Source organism: Trachypithecus francoisi, unplaced genomic scaffold (genome assembly GCF_009764315.1).
Source record: "Trachypithecus francoisi isolate TF-2019V2 unplaced genomic scaffold, Tfra_2.0 Lachesis_group11, whole genome shotgun sequence".
Lineage (NCBI taxonomy): Eukaryota > Metazoa > Chordata > Mammalia > Primates > Cercopithecidae > Trachypithecus > Trachypithecus francoisi.
Genome location: NW_022681456.1, coordinates 40,514,966 through 40,533,155, shown reverse-complemented (window position 1 = coordinate 40,533,155; position 18,190 = coordinate 40,514,966). Strand labels below are relative to the sequence as shown.

Genomic DNA, 18,190 nt, shown 5'->3' with positions numbered 1-18,190 from the left:
ACTAGGAAAAAAGTGAAAAGATCAATGTTTGCCAAGAGTTAAGGGGAAGGGAAGGATGAATAGGCAAAACACAGTGGATTTGTATGTAAGTGAAAGTACTCTGTATGGTATTATAATGGTAGAAACATAAAAATTTGTCCCAAAATCAGCAGAATGTACAACACCAAGAGTGAACCCTACTGTAAACTGCAGATTCTAAATGATAATGATATGTCAATACATGTTCACAAATCCTAACAAATATACCACTCTAGCGGGGAATGTTGATAATGGGGGAGTCTGTGCATGTGTAGGGGCAGGAAGTATATGGGAAATCTCTGTAACCTTCACTCAGTTTTATTGTGAACCTATAACGGCTCTAAAAAGTAACTTCTGTTTTTCAAATCTATGAACTTCCTTTCCTCAAGAAAGAGAAAATCAAACGAAAACTCAGAAAACCACAATGATCACTGCTGAAGTAGCTAGTGTACCAACTCTTATTCTAACAGTAATCAAAGAAAAAAAATTAAGTCTTTATCCTGCCTTGCAAGTATGCACTGAAATTTGGGATAACCAAATAGCCCTGGTTGATATGAAAAAGTTCTTTACAGAAAATTTTCAGTTAATATATGTAGAAGCAATGAAAGATTTAGAAGATCATTTTGCAAATATTGCTGAAATCTAACCCAAATGGCATCATAAAATCTTCTCTGAGTGTTCTTACTCAAATAAGAAATCTTTCCATCCTTTAAACTTGACTACGTCCCTTATTTATATTTCCTCTTGCAGCATTTACTCATAATAGAAGGAAGAACAAAGTGGCGTCAGTGGTAGGTCGTTATGGTAATTACCATCAATGAATCAGGCCTATGTTTTCATGCCCTTGTAATTCTCTTACGTAATCCTCCCCTACATAAACTCTGGGCTGGCCATGAGACTTGCCTTGACTAATGGTAGTAGCAAATAAGACACAAGCAGAGACTTGAAAGGTGTCTGTCTGCACAATGGGATTTGTTCTCTTGTTGCTGGAAACTTCTCTGCCACCACCTAAACCCAGATTAGCCTTGGACACATGTGGCCCAATGGATAAAACCAGCAATATGAGTGAAGGTACCTTAGATAATCCATTCTGTTTTTCACCTTATTTTCTTTTTATAGATTTAGTGGGTACAAGTGCAGTTTTGTTAGATGGGCATATTGTATAGTGGTGAAGTCTCGGCTTTTAGTGTACCCACCACCCTAATAATGTACAGAATAGGTAATTTTTCATCCCTCACTCTCCTCCCACCCTCACCCTCTCCCCATATTTCCATCTTTATGTCTATTTGCATCCATTGTTTAGCTCCCACTTATAAGTGAGACCATGCGATATTTTACTTTCTGTTTCTGAGTGATTTCACTTAGGATAATGGCCTCCAGTTCCATCCCTGCTGCTACAAAAGACATGATCTCATTCTTTTTTATGCCTGAGTAGTATTCCATGGTATATATAAACCACATTTTCTCTATCCAATCATCTGTTGATGGGCACTTAGGTTGATTCCATGACTTTGCTGTGGTACAAAGTGCCGTGACAAACAGCCATATGCAGATTTGTTCTTTTATACAATGATCTGTTTTCCTTTGGATATATACCCAGTACTGGGACTGCTGGATTGAACTGTAGTTGTTTTTACTTCTTTGAGAAATCTCCATACTGTTTTCCATAGAGGCTATACTAATTTACATTCCCACCAGCAATGTATGGGCATTTCCTTTTCTCCACCTCCTCACCAACATGTTGTTAGTTTTGTTTTTTAATCTTTTGTAACAGCCGTTCTGACTGGTATAAGATGGTATCTCACTGTATTTTTAATTTAATTTGCATTTCTCTGATGATTAGCAATGTTGAGCATTTTCTCATGTTTGCTGCTCACTTGTATGTCTTCTTTTGAGAAATATCTGCTAATGTGCTTTGTTTACTTTTTGATGGGTTTGTTTTTTTCTTGTTGTGTTCCATGCAGACTCTGGATGTTAGAAGTCCTTTGTCAGATGCATAGTTTGCAAACATTTTCTCCCATTTGGTAGGCTGTCTGTTTGTTGATTATTTCTTGGGCTGTACAAAAGATTTTTACTTTAATTAATTCCCATTTTTTTCTATTTTTGTTTTTGTATTTGCTTTTGAGGTCTCAGTCATAAATTCTTCACCCAGGCCAAGGTCCAGAGAGAGTTTCCTAGATTTTCTTCCAGGGTTTTTAGTTCCAGGTTTTTTGTTTATTTGTTAGTTTGTTTTTGAGGCAGAGTCTTACTCTGTTGCCCAGCCTGGAGTGCAGTGGTGTGATGTCAGCTCACCACAACCTCCACCTCCCAGGTTGAAGCGATTCTCCTGCTTCAGCCTCCTGGCTGATTTTTGTCTTTTTAGTAGAGACAGGGTTTCGCTATGTTGGCCAGGCTGGTCTTGAACTCATGACCTCAGGTGATCTGCCCACCTCGGCCTCCCAAAGTGCTGGGAGTCACTACACCTGGTCTAGTTTGAGGTCTTACATCTAAGTCTTTAATCCTTCAGTTAATTTGAGTTATCTTTTGTATATGGTGAACAATATGGGTCCAGCTTCATTCTTCTGCATATGGCTATCTAATTTTCCCAGCACTATTTATTGAATAAAGTATTCTTTCCCCACTGCATTTCCCTACCCCCACCACACTCTCGGGTCTCCCCCTTCCACTTACTCACCAGCCCATGGCCTCTGGCCCTGCCGTTGCTTGCCTCTAGCCCTGCACTCAGATCCCAGGCCCATAATCAGAAGCCACAGTGCATATTTTTGTCAACTTCATCGAATATCAGTTAGTTATAAGTATGTGGCTTTATTCCTGGGTTCTCTATTCTGTTCCATTGACTTGTGACTATTTTTATACCAGTACCATGTTTACTGTAGCTTGTAGCATAATGTGAAGTCAGGTAATTTGATGCCTCCCACTTTGTTCTGCTTTGGTTATTCACACTCTTTTTTGGTTCCACATGAATTTTAGAATTGTTTTTTCTAATTCTATGAAAAATGATGTTGGCAATCTAGCAGGAATTGCATTGAGGCTGGGCACACTGGCTCACACCTGTAATCCCAGCACTTTGGAGGCTGATGTGAAAGAATCACTTGAGGCCAAGAGTTCAAGACCAGCCCCTGGGCAACATAGCAAGACCTTTGTCTCTATAGACTTTTTTTTTTTTTTTTTTTTTGAGGAGTCTTGCCCTGTAACCCAGGCTGGAGTGCAGTGGTGTGAGCTCAGCTCACTGCAACCTCTACCTCCAGAGTTCAAGCAACTCTCCCACTTCAGCCTCCCAAGTAACTGACAGTAAAGTCGTGCACCCCCACGACCAATTTTTGTCTTTTCAGTAGAGACGGGGTTTCGCCATGTTGGCCGGGCTGGTCTCAAACTCCTGACCTCAGGTAATCCACCCGCCTCAGCTTCCCAAAGTGCTGGGATTACAGGTGTGAACCACCGCACCTGGCCAAAGCTTTGTAAATTTACTTAACTTCTCTAAGCCTGAAAGTCCCATTTGTAAAGTGAAACTAATAATGACAGCCTCACAGAATTGTTGTACAGATTAAATAATAAATATGTTTAAATTAGTGTCTGGCATTATAGTAGATACACTATAAATAGACAAATATTATTAAGTACATCTCTCTGCACAAAAAAGACCTAGAATCAAAATTTAAAAGCTGTCCGGGCACAGTGGATTATGCATGTAATCCCAGTACTTTGGGATGCCAAGGTGAGAGTATCACTTGAGCCAAGGAGTTCAAGACTAGCCTGGACAACAAAGTGAGACCCTGTCTCTACAAAAAATTAGCCAGGTATGCTGGTGTGGGCCTGTAATCCCAGCTACTAGGGAGGCTGAGCCAAGAGGATTGCTTAAGCCTGGAAAGGCTGAGGTTGCAGTGAGCCGTGATCAGGCTACTTGCACTCTAGACTGGACAACAGGGCAAGAACCTGTCTCAAAAACAAAATAAAACAAAACAAAAACAATAAAAGCTGGAAGGTACTCAGAAATCATTTGGTCCAATTGCCACTTCATACATGAAGAAACTAAAAGAAAGAATAGCTGGCTTGCCTGACAATGCTCTGCTATCTAATGGTAGAGCTACAATTAACACTTAGATTTCCGGGATCTCAACTGATATTTTCCCTACAATCTCAAAACGTTTATTGTTCATTTCTCTGATACCAATTAAGCCTAACTTTTCTAATCTTAATTTCTTCATTGATAAACTATAAGGACAGGATGAATTCACAGGGGCTTCCACCTCCAAAATTCTCATTCTATGACTGATCTGGAGCCATAAATTGGCTGACCTAAAAGGATGTCAAACATATCTCCAATATCTGTATATCCTTAGTTTTCTTATGGTCATATTTAAAACTCTAAAACTTAAGTTACTAGTTACATGAAAATAATTTGTCTCTCACAAGCAGCCAAGTCTGTAAGAGACTGAGACTATCAGAACTCATTATAGATAAGTTCCTAGTACCTAATTTGGGTTTACAGATATCATACAATTAACTTAATATTAAGTGAAATATTAAGTGAATATAAGTAATATTAGGTGAAATAAAGTTTTAAAAATACCCACCATCTGATTAAAACTGACCTACATATGTTAGGCAAGTTTAAAATATAGGCTGTTCTGATTCATCAAATATGAATAGACAGATACAAAAACATACCAAAATAAGAGTTAACAGTCTACTTTAAAGAAGTAGCCACTTTTCATTTTATTTAAGTCTTAAACTCACTTAAGGGAACAGGGAAAGGTACTGACAATAAAATTTCTTGAACAGAGGATCTGTGGATCATGCTCAAAATCATGGACTATGAAACAAACTTAAAAATCTGGGCCGGGCATGGTGGCTCATGCCTATAATTCCAGCACTTTGAGTGGTCAAGGTGGGCGGATAATGAGGTCAGGAGTTCGAGACCAGCCTGACCAAAATGGTGAAACCCTGTCTCTACTAAAAATACAAAAATTAGCCAGGCATGGTGCCGCACGCCTGTAATCCCAGCTACTGGGGAGGCTGAGGTAGGAGAATCGCTTGAACCTGGGAGGCGGAGGTTGCAGTGAGCTGAGATCGTGCCATTGCACTCCAACCTGGGCAACAGGGTGAGATTCCATACCAAAAAAAAAAAAAAGAAAAAATCTGTCAGGTGGCCAGGCGCAGTGGCTCATGAGGCCAGGAGTTTGCATGGCAAAATCCCATCTCTATTAACAATACAAAAATTAGCCAGGCACAGTGGCATGTGTCTGTAATCCCAGCTATTCGGGAGGCTGAGGCATGAGAATCACTTGAACCTGGAAGGCGGAGGTTGCAATGAGCCTAGATTGCACCATTGCACTCCATCCTGTGCAACAGTGAGACTTTGTCTCAAAAAAAAAAAAAAAACCTGTTAGGTAACACTTTATAATCTAACAAAAATTCGAATCTACTGGCTACAGATTCCCATTATAAAAGATATATAGAATCAGTTTCAAAGAAGTAGACCACAAAATTCATAAAATTAAAATTCATCCTTAATATAATCATTTTCTATAATGCAAAAATTTTGGGAGAGATGATCCAAATAGTAGATGACTGTCGTAACTTGGGTTCCCAAGGAAACAGACTCTGGGACTGAAATCTGCATACAAGAGGTTTATCGGGAAGTAATCTCAAGAACAACACCTGTGTGGGCATAGAGGAAAGCATGATTGGGTAGAGGGAGAAATTGAACAGTACTGAACAGTAACACAATCACAACAGCAACCTCAGTGAATCCTACTAAGAGTTCTGAAGTGGGGACAGTCCTTCATATAAGACCCTAATGAGGCAATGCATATCTTCCACATTAATCATTAATTAAATGCAGGTTGCTTCCTTCTACAAGGGCAAGTCCAAGAAAAAGATGCACCTACAGGCCTTTAGCAGCCATGACTCTAGGCAGTTAAAGGAAGGTGTCTCTACCCTGAATGGGGATCTAGGTGTCACACTACAATAATGCACCTTACTTGCCTTTGAAATATCAAAAAGGGCTATACACTAGAGGGACAAAGACCTCGGTAAAGAAAGAGACCTACTATCTTCTGGAGCCTACTATGTGGCAGGTGCTGTTTCCACCACTGCACTCCAGCCTGGACAAAAGAGCAAGACTGTGTCTAAAAAAAGGAAAAAAGAGAGATCATCAGCCGGGCACAGTAGTTCACGCCTGTAATCTCAGCACTTTGGAAGACCGAGGCAGGCGGATCATGAGATCAGGAGATCGAGACCATCCTGGCTAACACAGCGAAACCCCTCTCTACTAAAAATACAAAAAAATTAGCCGGGCGTGGTGGTGGGCGCCTGTAGTCCTGGCTTCTCAGGAGGCTGAGGCAGGAGAATGGCATGAATCCGGGAGGCGGAGCTTGCAGTGAGCCCAGATCGTGCCACTGCACTCCAGCCTGGGCAACAGAGCAAGACTCCATCTCAAAAAAAAAAAAAAGAGAGAGATCACCTAGCCCATGCCCTCATTGAACAGATAAGGAAAATAAAGCCCAGGAAAGCTCAGCGATTTCCCTAAGATCACACTGGTAGCAGAAGCAGAACCTGAACTCAGGTTTTTGATTCCAGCTTCAGTGAGTTCTTAACATGCTCTGGTGCCTTTATAATCAAAAACTTAATAAAACCAAAATAACCCTGAGGCATAAATCTTATTATAAAGCTCTGGATATCAACTTCCCCTAGATTATGTGCATTTTCAAATTCCTGCACATAAAACTTGTGTTTTATACTAGTTGAAGAAATATCAATTGGTAGTCTGCTAAATGAAAGACTATATTTTTATTAACAATAATAATAGCAAAGATGTAAACTCTATGATGGGCACTATGCTAGGCACTTTAATTGCTTTATAACATTTAATCCTCACAAGAATCTTTTGAGTAAAGACAACAGATTGCTCTCATTTACCCAAGTGGGGAAACAAAAAAGTTTAAAAAGCTAACTTAGTCATTAGCTAAGACCACAAATTTAATAATGGGAAGAGTTAAGATTCCATCTGACTTTCAGTCTTGCGCTTTTAAAGTTAAACTACCCACTGTGGTACAGCCCTATGCTACTTCTCAATTCTTCTTTTCTAAACTTTTCAAATTTTCATGATGTGTATGATTTATTTTCATAATCAGAAATATATTTTATCGTTTTTAAATATTTTTAAAATAAAATCACTGCTTAAAATATATGGGCAGTTGCAAACAAGTTATACAAAACAAAACAAAAAAGTTTTACAGAACAAAAGAAACTCACACTTCTTTACTGGGGATCTAACTCCATATGACCTACCAACCACTTAATCCATTCACAAAGCAATTATTTTGGCACAGCACAGTATAAAGGAAGGAACTCTTAAAACATTTTCCAAACATTATTTAGTTAATTAAGTCAAAATAAAATACCACCAACACACTAGAAAAAAATTTATATTCGCATACATATGTAAAATTTAGCCACAGTCTGATATTAAAAACTGAGATAAGGGAAAGAACATGATTTTTATTAAATTGCATCTACTGCTATGGCCCATGCAACACTAAAACAGATGTCTATGCATCTTTGTGCTAAATATGTCAATCAATCATAGGGCATGCAACAACCATGATCCATCCTAAAGTAAGCTGTCCTACCACTGTTCGTGTTGAGAACAAAGCCCAAGACAGCCAAGTTATATGATTCCCATGCTTACTGCTGACTAACCAGATGTGATCACTTGGACTCAACCAGCTAGCTAGCCACCAGTGAAATGGCCCAGTGCAGGGTGGGGGAAGGCCAATGTAGGAATGAACAGCTACAGCTGGGTCCCATGTTTAGGCCTGTGCATTACAAACTAAAAAGGGAAATGACTGATCAGCTGTACAAACTGACACTAAACAGACATACACTGTAGTTACAAGATGAAGTAAGAGTACTTGAAGGACTTGAGCAAATCAAAGTTACAACCCAGCCAAAGTTTCAAAAGACCATAGATTCTGAGTGTGCAGAAGACATGGTATTAAGAAAACTAGAATAAAGAGTAAGAAATGCTGGGCATGGTGGCTCACTCCTGTAATCCCAGCACTTTGGGAGGCCGAGGCAGGCAAATCATCTGAGGTCAGGAGTTTAAGACCAGCCTGACCAACATGGAGAAACCCCACCTCTACTAAAACTACAAAATTAGCCGGGCATGGTGGCGCATGCCTGTAATCCCAGCTACTCAGGAGGCTGAGGCAGGAGAATCGCTTGAACCAGGGAGGCAGAGGTTGTGGTGAGCCGAGATCATGCCATTGCACTCCAGCCTGGGTAACAAGAGCAAGACTCCATCTCAAAAAAAAAAAAAAAAAAATTACTTAACAGCAGAAACAAGGATGCAAACAGGTGAACTGAGTCCTTTAATAGATGAACCCTACAGTGAAAAATCTATAAAGCCCTGTTACAGAGCTCCCAAAGAGCACTGCCTTAATCCTGCAAAGACTTCCAGTAAAAATGTATCAGAGGCTCAGCCCCATATGACATTTTTTGGTCTTGGATTTCTATGAAATTCTACCTTTTTTTAATTGCAGAATGTATCCTTATAACCATTACCATCCTATTTGAGCTAACCCAATAGATTCTTTACTCCTAGAACCAAATGAACTTAATCAGAAACATTATCACTGTTACAGAGCCATGGTAAAGTTTATTTCTAGAAGAACGACCTACAAAAGATGTGTTTCATGCTGCCACAACTCCTGAAGACACAATATTACCCCACCCCCAACCTTGGTTGATTAGACCAGCAATGGACACTTGACCCGGAGGAAACAATTCTATTGGCCATCCAGAGACCTACGCATGACCTGATAAGAAAAGATGAGAAAAACGTTTTAGATTATTCTGTTGGGATTTTGGAAACAAGACATTGGGCCAGTTGGCTATGCAAAGTTGACGTGAAAGGCACGTGGAATCATGTCAGATGGCCATGAAAATCCTGGCCATACTTAGTAAGCAGCAGCGAGAATAGGCACAGAGAAGTGGAGATAAGAAGCCAGTGGTCCATCAGAAAGTGTGAGACAGAGAAAAGACTGCCTCTGTCCCTGATACATTCTAGGAACTACTCTCCAGAGACCCAACTATGTATATAGTGATTCCAGATCTTGGATCACTATGAAACCCTATAATAAATCCCTCTTTAAACTTAAACTAATTTGAGGAGATCTGTAATCCTTGAAAATAAAGTTATTGGTTGGGTGTAGTGGCTCACGACTGTAATCCCAGCACTCTGGGAGGCTGAGGCAGGTGGATCACGAGGTCAGGAGATCATCCTGGCCAACACGGTGAAACCTTGTCTCTACGAAAAATACAAAAATTTGCCGGATATGGTGGCACATGCCTTTAGTCCCAGCTACTCGGGAGGCTGAGGCAAGAGAATCGCTTGAACCCAGGAGGCAGAGGTTGCAGTGAGCTGAGATCACACCACTGTACTCCAGCCTGGCGACAGAGCAAGACTCTGTCTCAAAAAAAAAAAAAAAAAAAAAAAAAAAAGAAAGTTATTAGAAGATGGTCAAAGAATGACAGATTACACTAATGCATTTAATATTTCAACACTTTCCATGTAGTCTGTACTCCCTGTTTCTATTCCCTTACTTCCTAGTCATTCATTTCCCCCTGTGACTCTCTTGCAACCGAAATAGGTATGACCCAATTGTTACATTCAGTGGGCACTTCTCAGTCCTTATTTGACTCAACTTCTCTTCAACATTTACACATACCTAACACCCGCCTCTACTTGTCTCCTGAGTGCTAGACTTGTATTTTCTCTTGCCTACTGAACTTCTCCACTTGGAAAGTCCAGACCTCTAGTTCACTTTTATCTTCTTCCCCAACCTTTTCCTCTATCTCTATCCTTAATCTTAGATCTATTCCACCACCCTCACAGCTACCCAAACTACTCACAAGTCAACAAGTTCTAGCAATTCTATTCCACTTCTTGAAAATCACTTTATTCTCTCTCTATCCACAAAACCACTGCCTGAATTCAAGCTTTCATTATCCCCTAGACTAAGGGCCAGAGGTCTAGAAATTCTGATTCAATTGAGAAACTCAAAAATCTGGTTCGTTTTTAAGAATACCAAATGATTCCAATATGTAACAATTTTAAGAACGACAATAACTTTCTAGCTGATCTCCCTAATGAAGTCATCCTCTCTACAGGGCCACCAAGTAGTCAATATGTACTACTGAAAAACCACCAGGCATCAAGCACCATGTTAGACCTAAACATACAAAGGAAAACAAAAAAATCTCTACCCTGGCCGGGTGCGGTGGTTCACGCCTGTAATCCCAGCACTTTGGGAAGCCGAGGCGGGCGGATCGCCTGAGGTCAGGAGTTCAAGACCAGCCTGGCCAACATAGTGAAACCCTGTCTCTACTAAAAATGCAAACAAAAATTAGCTGGGCATGGTGGCAGGCGCCTGTAATCCCAGCTACTCGGGAGGCTGAGGCAGAAGAATTGCTTGAACTCGGGAGGCGGAGGTTGCAGTGAGCCGAGATTGCATCATTGCATTTCAGCCTGGGGAACAAGAGCAAAACTCTGCCTCAAAAATAAAATAAAATAAAATAAAGATTATCTGGGAGAACTACTTTTGGAGGGTTTTCCTTATTACAAATTTGATAACTTTAAAATTCTCTGTGGCTCCTTACTGTCTACAGTGTAAGGTCCAAAACCCTTCGAGCTACCTGTTGCAACCATCCCATCCACATCCAGAAATACTCACAATCCCCCTACTCTATACTAAACTATATCATGCCTTGGATTTGTCTGGTTCTGATCTCTAAAATGCCCTTCTGTCCTTTGTCCCTCCTTGCCTGAGTCACTTCCATCCTCTGCAAAGACTTCCACAATCTCTATTCCTTGCCCTCCCCTACCACACACCTTCTCCACCACATAGTTACTTTTTCTTTTGTGCTTACAAACTTTTCCTCTGCGTATATATTACAACACTTATCACATTGTTTTGTAATTATTTATCTGTCTCCTCCATTAAAGCTCAGCAGGTTTCTGTTTTGTTTTGCTTTTTGTTTTTTATTCTCAAGAGTGTTTTGCACAGTAGTTAGCACAAAATAAATATTCAGTAGTACATAAAATGAATGCACCTATGTTCTAAGTCCTCATCTACCTCATCTACAAAAAAAAAAATGGAGATTAGAAAAATAAAGGAAATGATAAGTGTTCCTTAAAGAAATTTGGAGTTTATAATGACACTAAAACATCATTTAAAAAAATCAGCCAGGTGTGGTAGTTCACACCTATAGTCCCAGTTATTCCTGAGGCTTAGGCAGGAGGGTCACTTGAGCCTAGGAGGCAGGGGCTGCAGTGAACGTGATGGTGTCACTACACTCCATCCTAGCTGACAGAGCAAGACCCTGTTTCAAAAGAGAAAAGACAGTTAAACACCAAAAACAACAAGAAAATACCAACATTAGCAGCAGCTAACATTTAAGACTTTTTTTTTTTTTTTTTTTTGAGATGGAGTTTTGCTTGTTGCCCAGGCTGGAGAGTGAAATGGCACGATCTCGGCTCACTGTAACCTCCGCCTCCCGGGTTCAAGCAGTTCCCCTGCCTCAGCCTCCCTAATAGCTGGGATTACAGGTGCCCGCCACCACGCCCAGCTATTTTTTTCTATTTTTAGTAGAGACAGGGTTCCACTATGTTGGCCAAGCTGGTCTCAAACTCCTGACCTCAGGTGATCCACCCACCTCAGCCTCCCAAAGTGCTGGGATTACAGGCGTGAGCCACGAGCCACCGCGCCTGGCTAAGACTTTTACACATATTAGTTATCTAGTTCTCCACTTTGTAAGGAGGGTAGTATTATTGCAACTATTTTACTGAGACACAGAGAAGTAACTTCTCCAAAACTACACAGATAGTAAATGAAACAGGATACAAACCCAGGAAGTCTGGTATCAGAGTTCATGTTCTTAACTACTAAATTACATTATTTCTTTAGCTCAAGCAAAAGGCCACTGGAATTAGAGAAGAAAACTGAGTACTAGCCCTGGTTCTTTCATTTCTTAATGTCTTCTTTACTCTCAGTTCTAGTCCTGGATCTTTAATATCTTAATCTCTTCTTTATTCCTAACATGCCTAAAAAAAAAAAAAAAAAAACCACTCAAAAAGAAAATCATTCCATTAGCTGCCACTTTTTAAAATTCACTTCAATAAATCAGCAATACTTTCATCAAACTTAGATGTACAACTAATCTGGGACACCTTCCCAACATCTAAGACCAGGGCCCTCTTGCAGGGTGTTCTTGGGGCTGTGTTTGTCCTTCCTAGAATTCATTCAATAGTACAGTTGTATGAATCTCTGAAGAATTCCTCTCTTCCACTGGACACTAAACTCCACAGAAATTCATGCCTGCTTTACCCATCATTGTCTGCACAGCACACAGTAGGCCCACAATAGATGTCTCAAAAAAAAAAAAAAAACCACTAATCAGAGTAGGTTACTTTTTTTTTTTTTTAAGGCAGGGTCTCACTCTGTTGCTGGAATGTAATGGTACAAACTTGACTCACTGCAACCTCTGCCTCCCAGGTTCAAGCAATTCTCCCACCTCAGCCTCCCAAGTAGTTGGGACTACAGGCGTGCACCACGATGCCCGGCTAATTTTTGTATTTTTTGGTAGAGACAGGGTTTCACCACATTGACCAAGCTGATCTCAGTGATCTGCACGCCTCAGCCTCCCAAAGTGCTGGAATTACAGGCATGAGCCACTAAGCCAGCCCACAGTAAGTTATAATACTTAAGAAAGAAATGGCAACAAGGTTTACAAGCTGCCTAAGGTACTAAATGTTGATTAAAGTTCTAACCATTAAGTACTTCAAATTCATGTTTTTCTTCAAAGGACTCTAAAGTAAAATATTCAATACATACATATTGGAGCTACTTCATTTTGGTTTTGTTTTGAGGTTTTTTTGTTTTTGTTTTTGTTTTCCAGCCTCTTTCAAGCCTCAGAGAAACAACCTTAGTAAGCTAACGAAAAAGGAGGAGCAGGAGCAGAAGGAGGGACAGAAGCAGAAGAACCAGAAACCAAATTTCTGTAAAGTATCCTGAGACTTACTGATGATGTTCAAAGACTTTGACTTCTAAATGATTGTAAGCACTTTGTCTCTTTCCTCTTTTAAAAAATGCTATTTAAAGGACACTATTCAGAAGAAAATAAGAATAGTTAAAATGAAAAGGTCATCTAAAAACAAAATGTTAAAGGAATGCCACATAATTTCAAAGCATGGAGTCCATTTCAAATAAATCTCTAAATTGACAATAGCTTTCATCTTATATCTTAATATCTACGCTGAGAAATAAGACTAGCAGTGTGGGGTAAAATAGGTTGCCATGTTACACAATTTAAAGATTCAAGTTATACTTGTTGGTAAATACCACTTGTAGAGTTAATAAAATATATATTCTACCTTCTAAACTAGTAAATCACCAGATTTAAGACATTTATCAAAATGTCCCTATTAAATACTCAGCATTAACACTGATCCAACTACACGATAAAAGCTGAGATCCTTCAAAGGGACTCTTAAGTCCTCTCACAATTTGGTCTCTAGACACCATGGTAGCTTCATCTCTTACTAATTGCTACAGACCATCTCACTTCCTAAGTTTAATTGTTCACACTCCCCATAGTGTGGGGAGTGCACCTTTTATGACTCCATCTCTTTGCATTTGCTGTTCCCTCTGGGTGACATGCCCTTCCCTCTTCTGAGCTGTGTATATGCCCTCCTCCCTGAAGCTTTTCCTAATTACCCTCACCTCCTCCCAAAGAGTGCCTCCTGGGTCCTCTGTCCTCTTCATTATTCTACTACATAGCACTGTCATTTTAAATGTTCACCTCCCAAACAGCCTGTGAGTTCTAAAGGGAGGACCCATAGCTTAATCAACTGTTTCCCAGCCCTTAGCATGAAGACTGGCATTTACTGAAACTCAATATAAATACACTGACTAAAAGAAAGTTAAGTACTTAACTGTGAGAAACACTTCAAACTTTCCTATTAAAGAGTTAATGCATTTAACACATTGATTCTCAACCAGAGGCAATTTTGCCCCTAAGGGACATCTGGTAAAATCTGGAGGTATTTTTGGTTGTCACAACAAGGGCGAAGGGAATATAGGGGAATGCTACTGGCATCTAGTGGGGGTAGATGCCAAGGATGCTGCTAACATCCTACAAGGCACAGGGCAGCCTCCCACAACACAGAATTATCCAGTCACAAATGCCAATAGCGCCGACGTTAAGAAAGTCAGTTGTCAACTGACTTATTCGGATGTGATGATTCAATATCACATCTCTGGCAATAACCACAATCAATTTCACTTTTGTAGTTTCAACGGAATTAAAAATGATCTTCATATAATCTCGATGTTTAACTTCAAACCAAGATTACTAGAAAGCATCCCATATTTCTGAAAACCAATCTATAACTACAGAAGCCACTCTTAAACCAGTAAACACTTTTATTTGTAAACTTCAAAGCAAACCACGGGCAAACTAATTTTCACTTGCGGAACTATGACAGAAACACAATCTGAAACATGAGGTAATCAGTTCCTCCAGGTCTGATAAAAGAAAAATCTCCTAAAGCCTCAAAGTAAATAATGCACAGATGCTGCTGAACTGAGGAAGTGATGGGGAAAGTAAAGGACATGCCTTTGCTACTGCCAAAATCATCGCTGATTGGGATTTCAAAACTGACAAAACACTGCAAAATACAATTAAATGTCAATACAGGTTGTCAGATAAAGAAGTTAACTATTTCTCCCTCTAATAACTGACCAAGTTTCACATGACTTCATTCTTTCAGGAGAAAGCTAGGCAGAAGCAAGAGCACTCCCTTCCTATCTACCGGATGACTCAACTCTCTTCCGCACATTCCTCGGTTGAATCCTACAAATTAACTAATTTCTTTTGTCCTTTGAACTAGTTATGCTACTCCCTCGGTGAAGAACTAATAGGCCTGGCACCTACTTTTCAATCATTTACATTTTGTTACACCCTATCAGCCTCAAAAAGAAAAGAAAAAAGCTATGCCCCCCCCCCAAAAAATTTAACAGTTGATAGGTACAACAACTCTTATAGGAAAAGAGATGTGAATTATGTTACTCTAATAACTGATTCCTAAATGATACACTTGCAGTTTTCTAATGCTCTAATCTTTCTATCCTCAAGGTTTTCCAGATTTCAGAGACAGCACTGGCAGAAACTAAGTGTATACCACTTGATCAAGCTTACTGCGGATTTATTCTCGGATAGCTAAAATAAGGTAGTGGGGCTTGGACAGAAAACGTCTTTTTAATTAAAAAAAAAAGTTTCCAACAGTGAGTAACATCTTCCTTCTCGGCTGACTTTGCCAGTGTCAGTCCCACGACTGGGCCCAAGCTAGGCCGGGGCTCACCACACCACCCTCCAATGTGGTCCAAAGGAGAAAGCTGGGCCGTGTGTGGCAGGTGCGCGTCGTGTCAAATTGGGGGGCACGGGGAGTGCGGCAGGTGGGGAAGGGCGAAGCAAGCCGCCCGCAATCTCCCAGGGGGCGTTCTCCAGCCCGGCAGGCGGCCAGTCGGCCCGTCCCATGGGCACCAACTCTCCATTTTCATTCCCACTCCGGGATCCCGGGAGGAAGGCGCCGGCACCACACCCTCCAGGTCGCAGCCGGCTCGCACAGACCGAGCCTCGCGCCGGAGCGGGCGCCAGGCCTGGACGCGCGGGGCCATCAGGGCTCCGCCTGCCGCCCCGCCGCGCCGGCCCCACCCGACCTCCCCGCCCCCGGGCCGGGCGACCGAGGCCTAAGAGCCTGCCGGGCTGTGGGGCCTAGAGAAGGAAGGAGCCCGCGCTGAGGAAGCGCGCCGCGGCCCCAAGCTCCGGCTGTCCCGCTCACGTGCTGCCGGAAAGACGGTTTCACTCTCTTACCCTCTGTAAAATCCTCCTTAACATGGTTTAACCACCACCCGGCGCCGCCTCGGTGACTCTCCAAACCCTGCGCGGGGCCACTCACTACTCGGGGTGCGCGGGCGGGAGGGACTGGGCCGGGAGGGGACTGGGAAGGAGGTCGGGGCGAGGCGGTGGCTGCGGCCGCTCGGGCGGCCCCGACTTCCCCACAGGCGGCGAGAGGGAGCACGCGAGAGAGAGCGAGCAAACGACTAGGCAGCCTGCGAGCGCCTCCTGCCCGCCCGCCGGGCGGCCCCCGTAACTGACAGCTGGGCGGGCCCGCCCGCGGCCGCCGGGGGGCGGGGCGGCGGCGGGCCCGCCCCTCGCATGTCCATCCGCGGGAGGCGGGGCTGAAGGGGGCCGGTCCGGGCCAGCGACCAATCGGAAGCGGTGGCAGCGTGGGCGGCTGCGTGACGGACAGGCGACAGGACGCTGTCGCCGCAGTTTCTTCCGGCTAGCTGGGGGACGCCGAGGCTGCGGAGCGCACGCCTGGGCTCCGTCAGAGGGCCGCGCCCGCGCGACGACCGCGTGCCAGCTAGTGGGAGGCGGGCGAGGACCCCTGGGGGTGTCCCTCCCTGACCCAGGCAGGAGGAGGGGACTCCTCGGGCTGTTTTGTAAAATGTGTCGATGTGACCCTTCCGGCTGTTGCTCCTGACTATGGACATGGTATTGAGCCTGAGCTATATCCTCGTTTCTGCTGGAAAAGCTGACTCTGCCTTTGGGCCTCTGAGTTGAAGCCAACTAGAGAATCTCAGACGTGCTTAACCGGTCTGTTGGGCTCCCCTGCCCTTTTCCAGCCCTTGGTTTCCTTTCCCTGCTCCCTTCCTGCTTCTAATTTCAGCCAAAGAGAAAGCAAAGATTTAGAAAAGAAGGGTAGGAAGAAGCTGGAATTTGAATTGTCAAGAGAAGTTTGAGGTTGTCTTTTCTAGATCAAAACAATTTTTAACAGGCTGATGATCACATGTTGCGCTTTTTCTAAAGCCCGTGCTTGACCTCCTAAGGAATTTTAAGTCCTATTCTGATAATAGATATATGAAGTAAGTTGTCATTAATGCCTCTGTTTTATAGATTAAGAAAAAAATGAGGTCACAGATAAATATCGTGCCAAAACGGCGTGGACTTGGAACTGACCTCCAGGTGCGATGTCATTATTTAACTTGAGAAATTACAGCATTCTGCCGATATTCACAAGCCAAGAGGCTCAACTTAACACCCTGGTAGAAAAAGAGAAGCCTTTAATATTGCTTGAACAGGGAAGGAGAGGGAATAATGGAACTAACCTTTCTGGGAGGGGAAAAAAAAAAACAACTGAACACTGAATGAACCTATGAAGCAATGAATGGAGTGCTTTTTGAAAGTACTTCCAGATCTTTTGAAAAGCAGCACAAAATTAAATATTATTTGCAAACGAGTTAATAGGAAAATGTTCTGTAAAGTATAATGCAGTATATAATGAAATACGATATTGCTATTCCAAATATATTTGGTTTTTTATTATGTGTGTGTATCTCTTGATGGTGCAGCAGAACAGTCATGCCTACAGCTAATTTATTAGTAATCACCAGTGATAATGCCCTTACAAAGCACATACTTTTCCATCTTTCTAAACATGAGGTGCTTTATTTTCAGACAATATGGGAAACATTCTCAGCAACATGGGGTGATAAAAGTGACTTTTTTCCTCTTTTTTTGTTTTTCAAAAATTAGTTTAGGGTCAGGCACACTGACTTTATGCCTGTAATCCCAGTACTTCGGGAGACGGAAGCAGACAGATCGCTTGAGCCCAGAAGTTCCAGACCAGCCTGGACAACATGGCAACAACTCGTCTAAAAAAATATTAGCTGGGTATAGTGGCGTGAGCCTGTGGTCCCAGCTACTCAGGAGGCTGAGGTGGGAGGATCACCTGAGCCCAGGGAGGGTTGAGGCTGCAGTGAGCTATGATCTCACCACTGTACTCCATCCTGGGTGACAAAGTGAGACCCTGTCTTTAAAAAAAAAAAAAGTTTAAAACTGCTTATTAATGTTACATACTAAGACCTTCTTTACTGGAATTCTCCTGTAGAATCCTTTGAATAATATAATAGGCTCTCATCTACATACAGCTGAGCTAGATGGATTATTTGAAAATCTGTGTACTCCCCTGCACAGTTCATGATAACTCCATCACTGGGATAATACACTGGAGAACTTAATTACTCCAAAAGAAAATAAGCAG

General features: G+C 42.0%; 1 protein-coding gene and 1 long non-coding RNA gene across 3 annotated transcripts in view; one reads left to right on the top strand and one right to left on the bottom strand.

The window, feature by feature from the left end:
- EEA1 (early endosome antigen 1) overlaps positions 1-16,254 on the bottom strand; it is a 162,155-nt gene extending 145,901 nt beyond the window's left edge. For both annotated transcript variants that reach the window (XM_033221084.1, XM_033221085.1), the window contains exon 1: positions 15,958-16,254. In XM_033221084.1, coding sequence (XP_033076975.1) covers positions 15,958-15,981 — 24 coding nt within the window. In that variant the 5' untranslated portion in view covers positions 15,982-16,254. The remainder of the gene's footprint in view (positions 1-15,957) is intronic.
- On the top strand, positions 995-15,346 carry LOC117089633. Its single transcript, XR_004439682.1, has 3 exons — positions 995-1,089; positions 12,982-13,139; positions 15,220-15,346. It is a non-coding gene; the product is annotated as an uncharacterized LOC117089633 (long non-coding RNA).
- Positions 16,255-18,190: the final 1,936 nt, after the last annotated feature.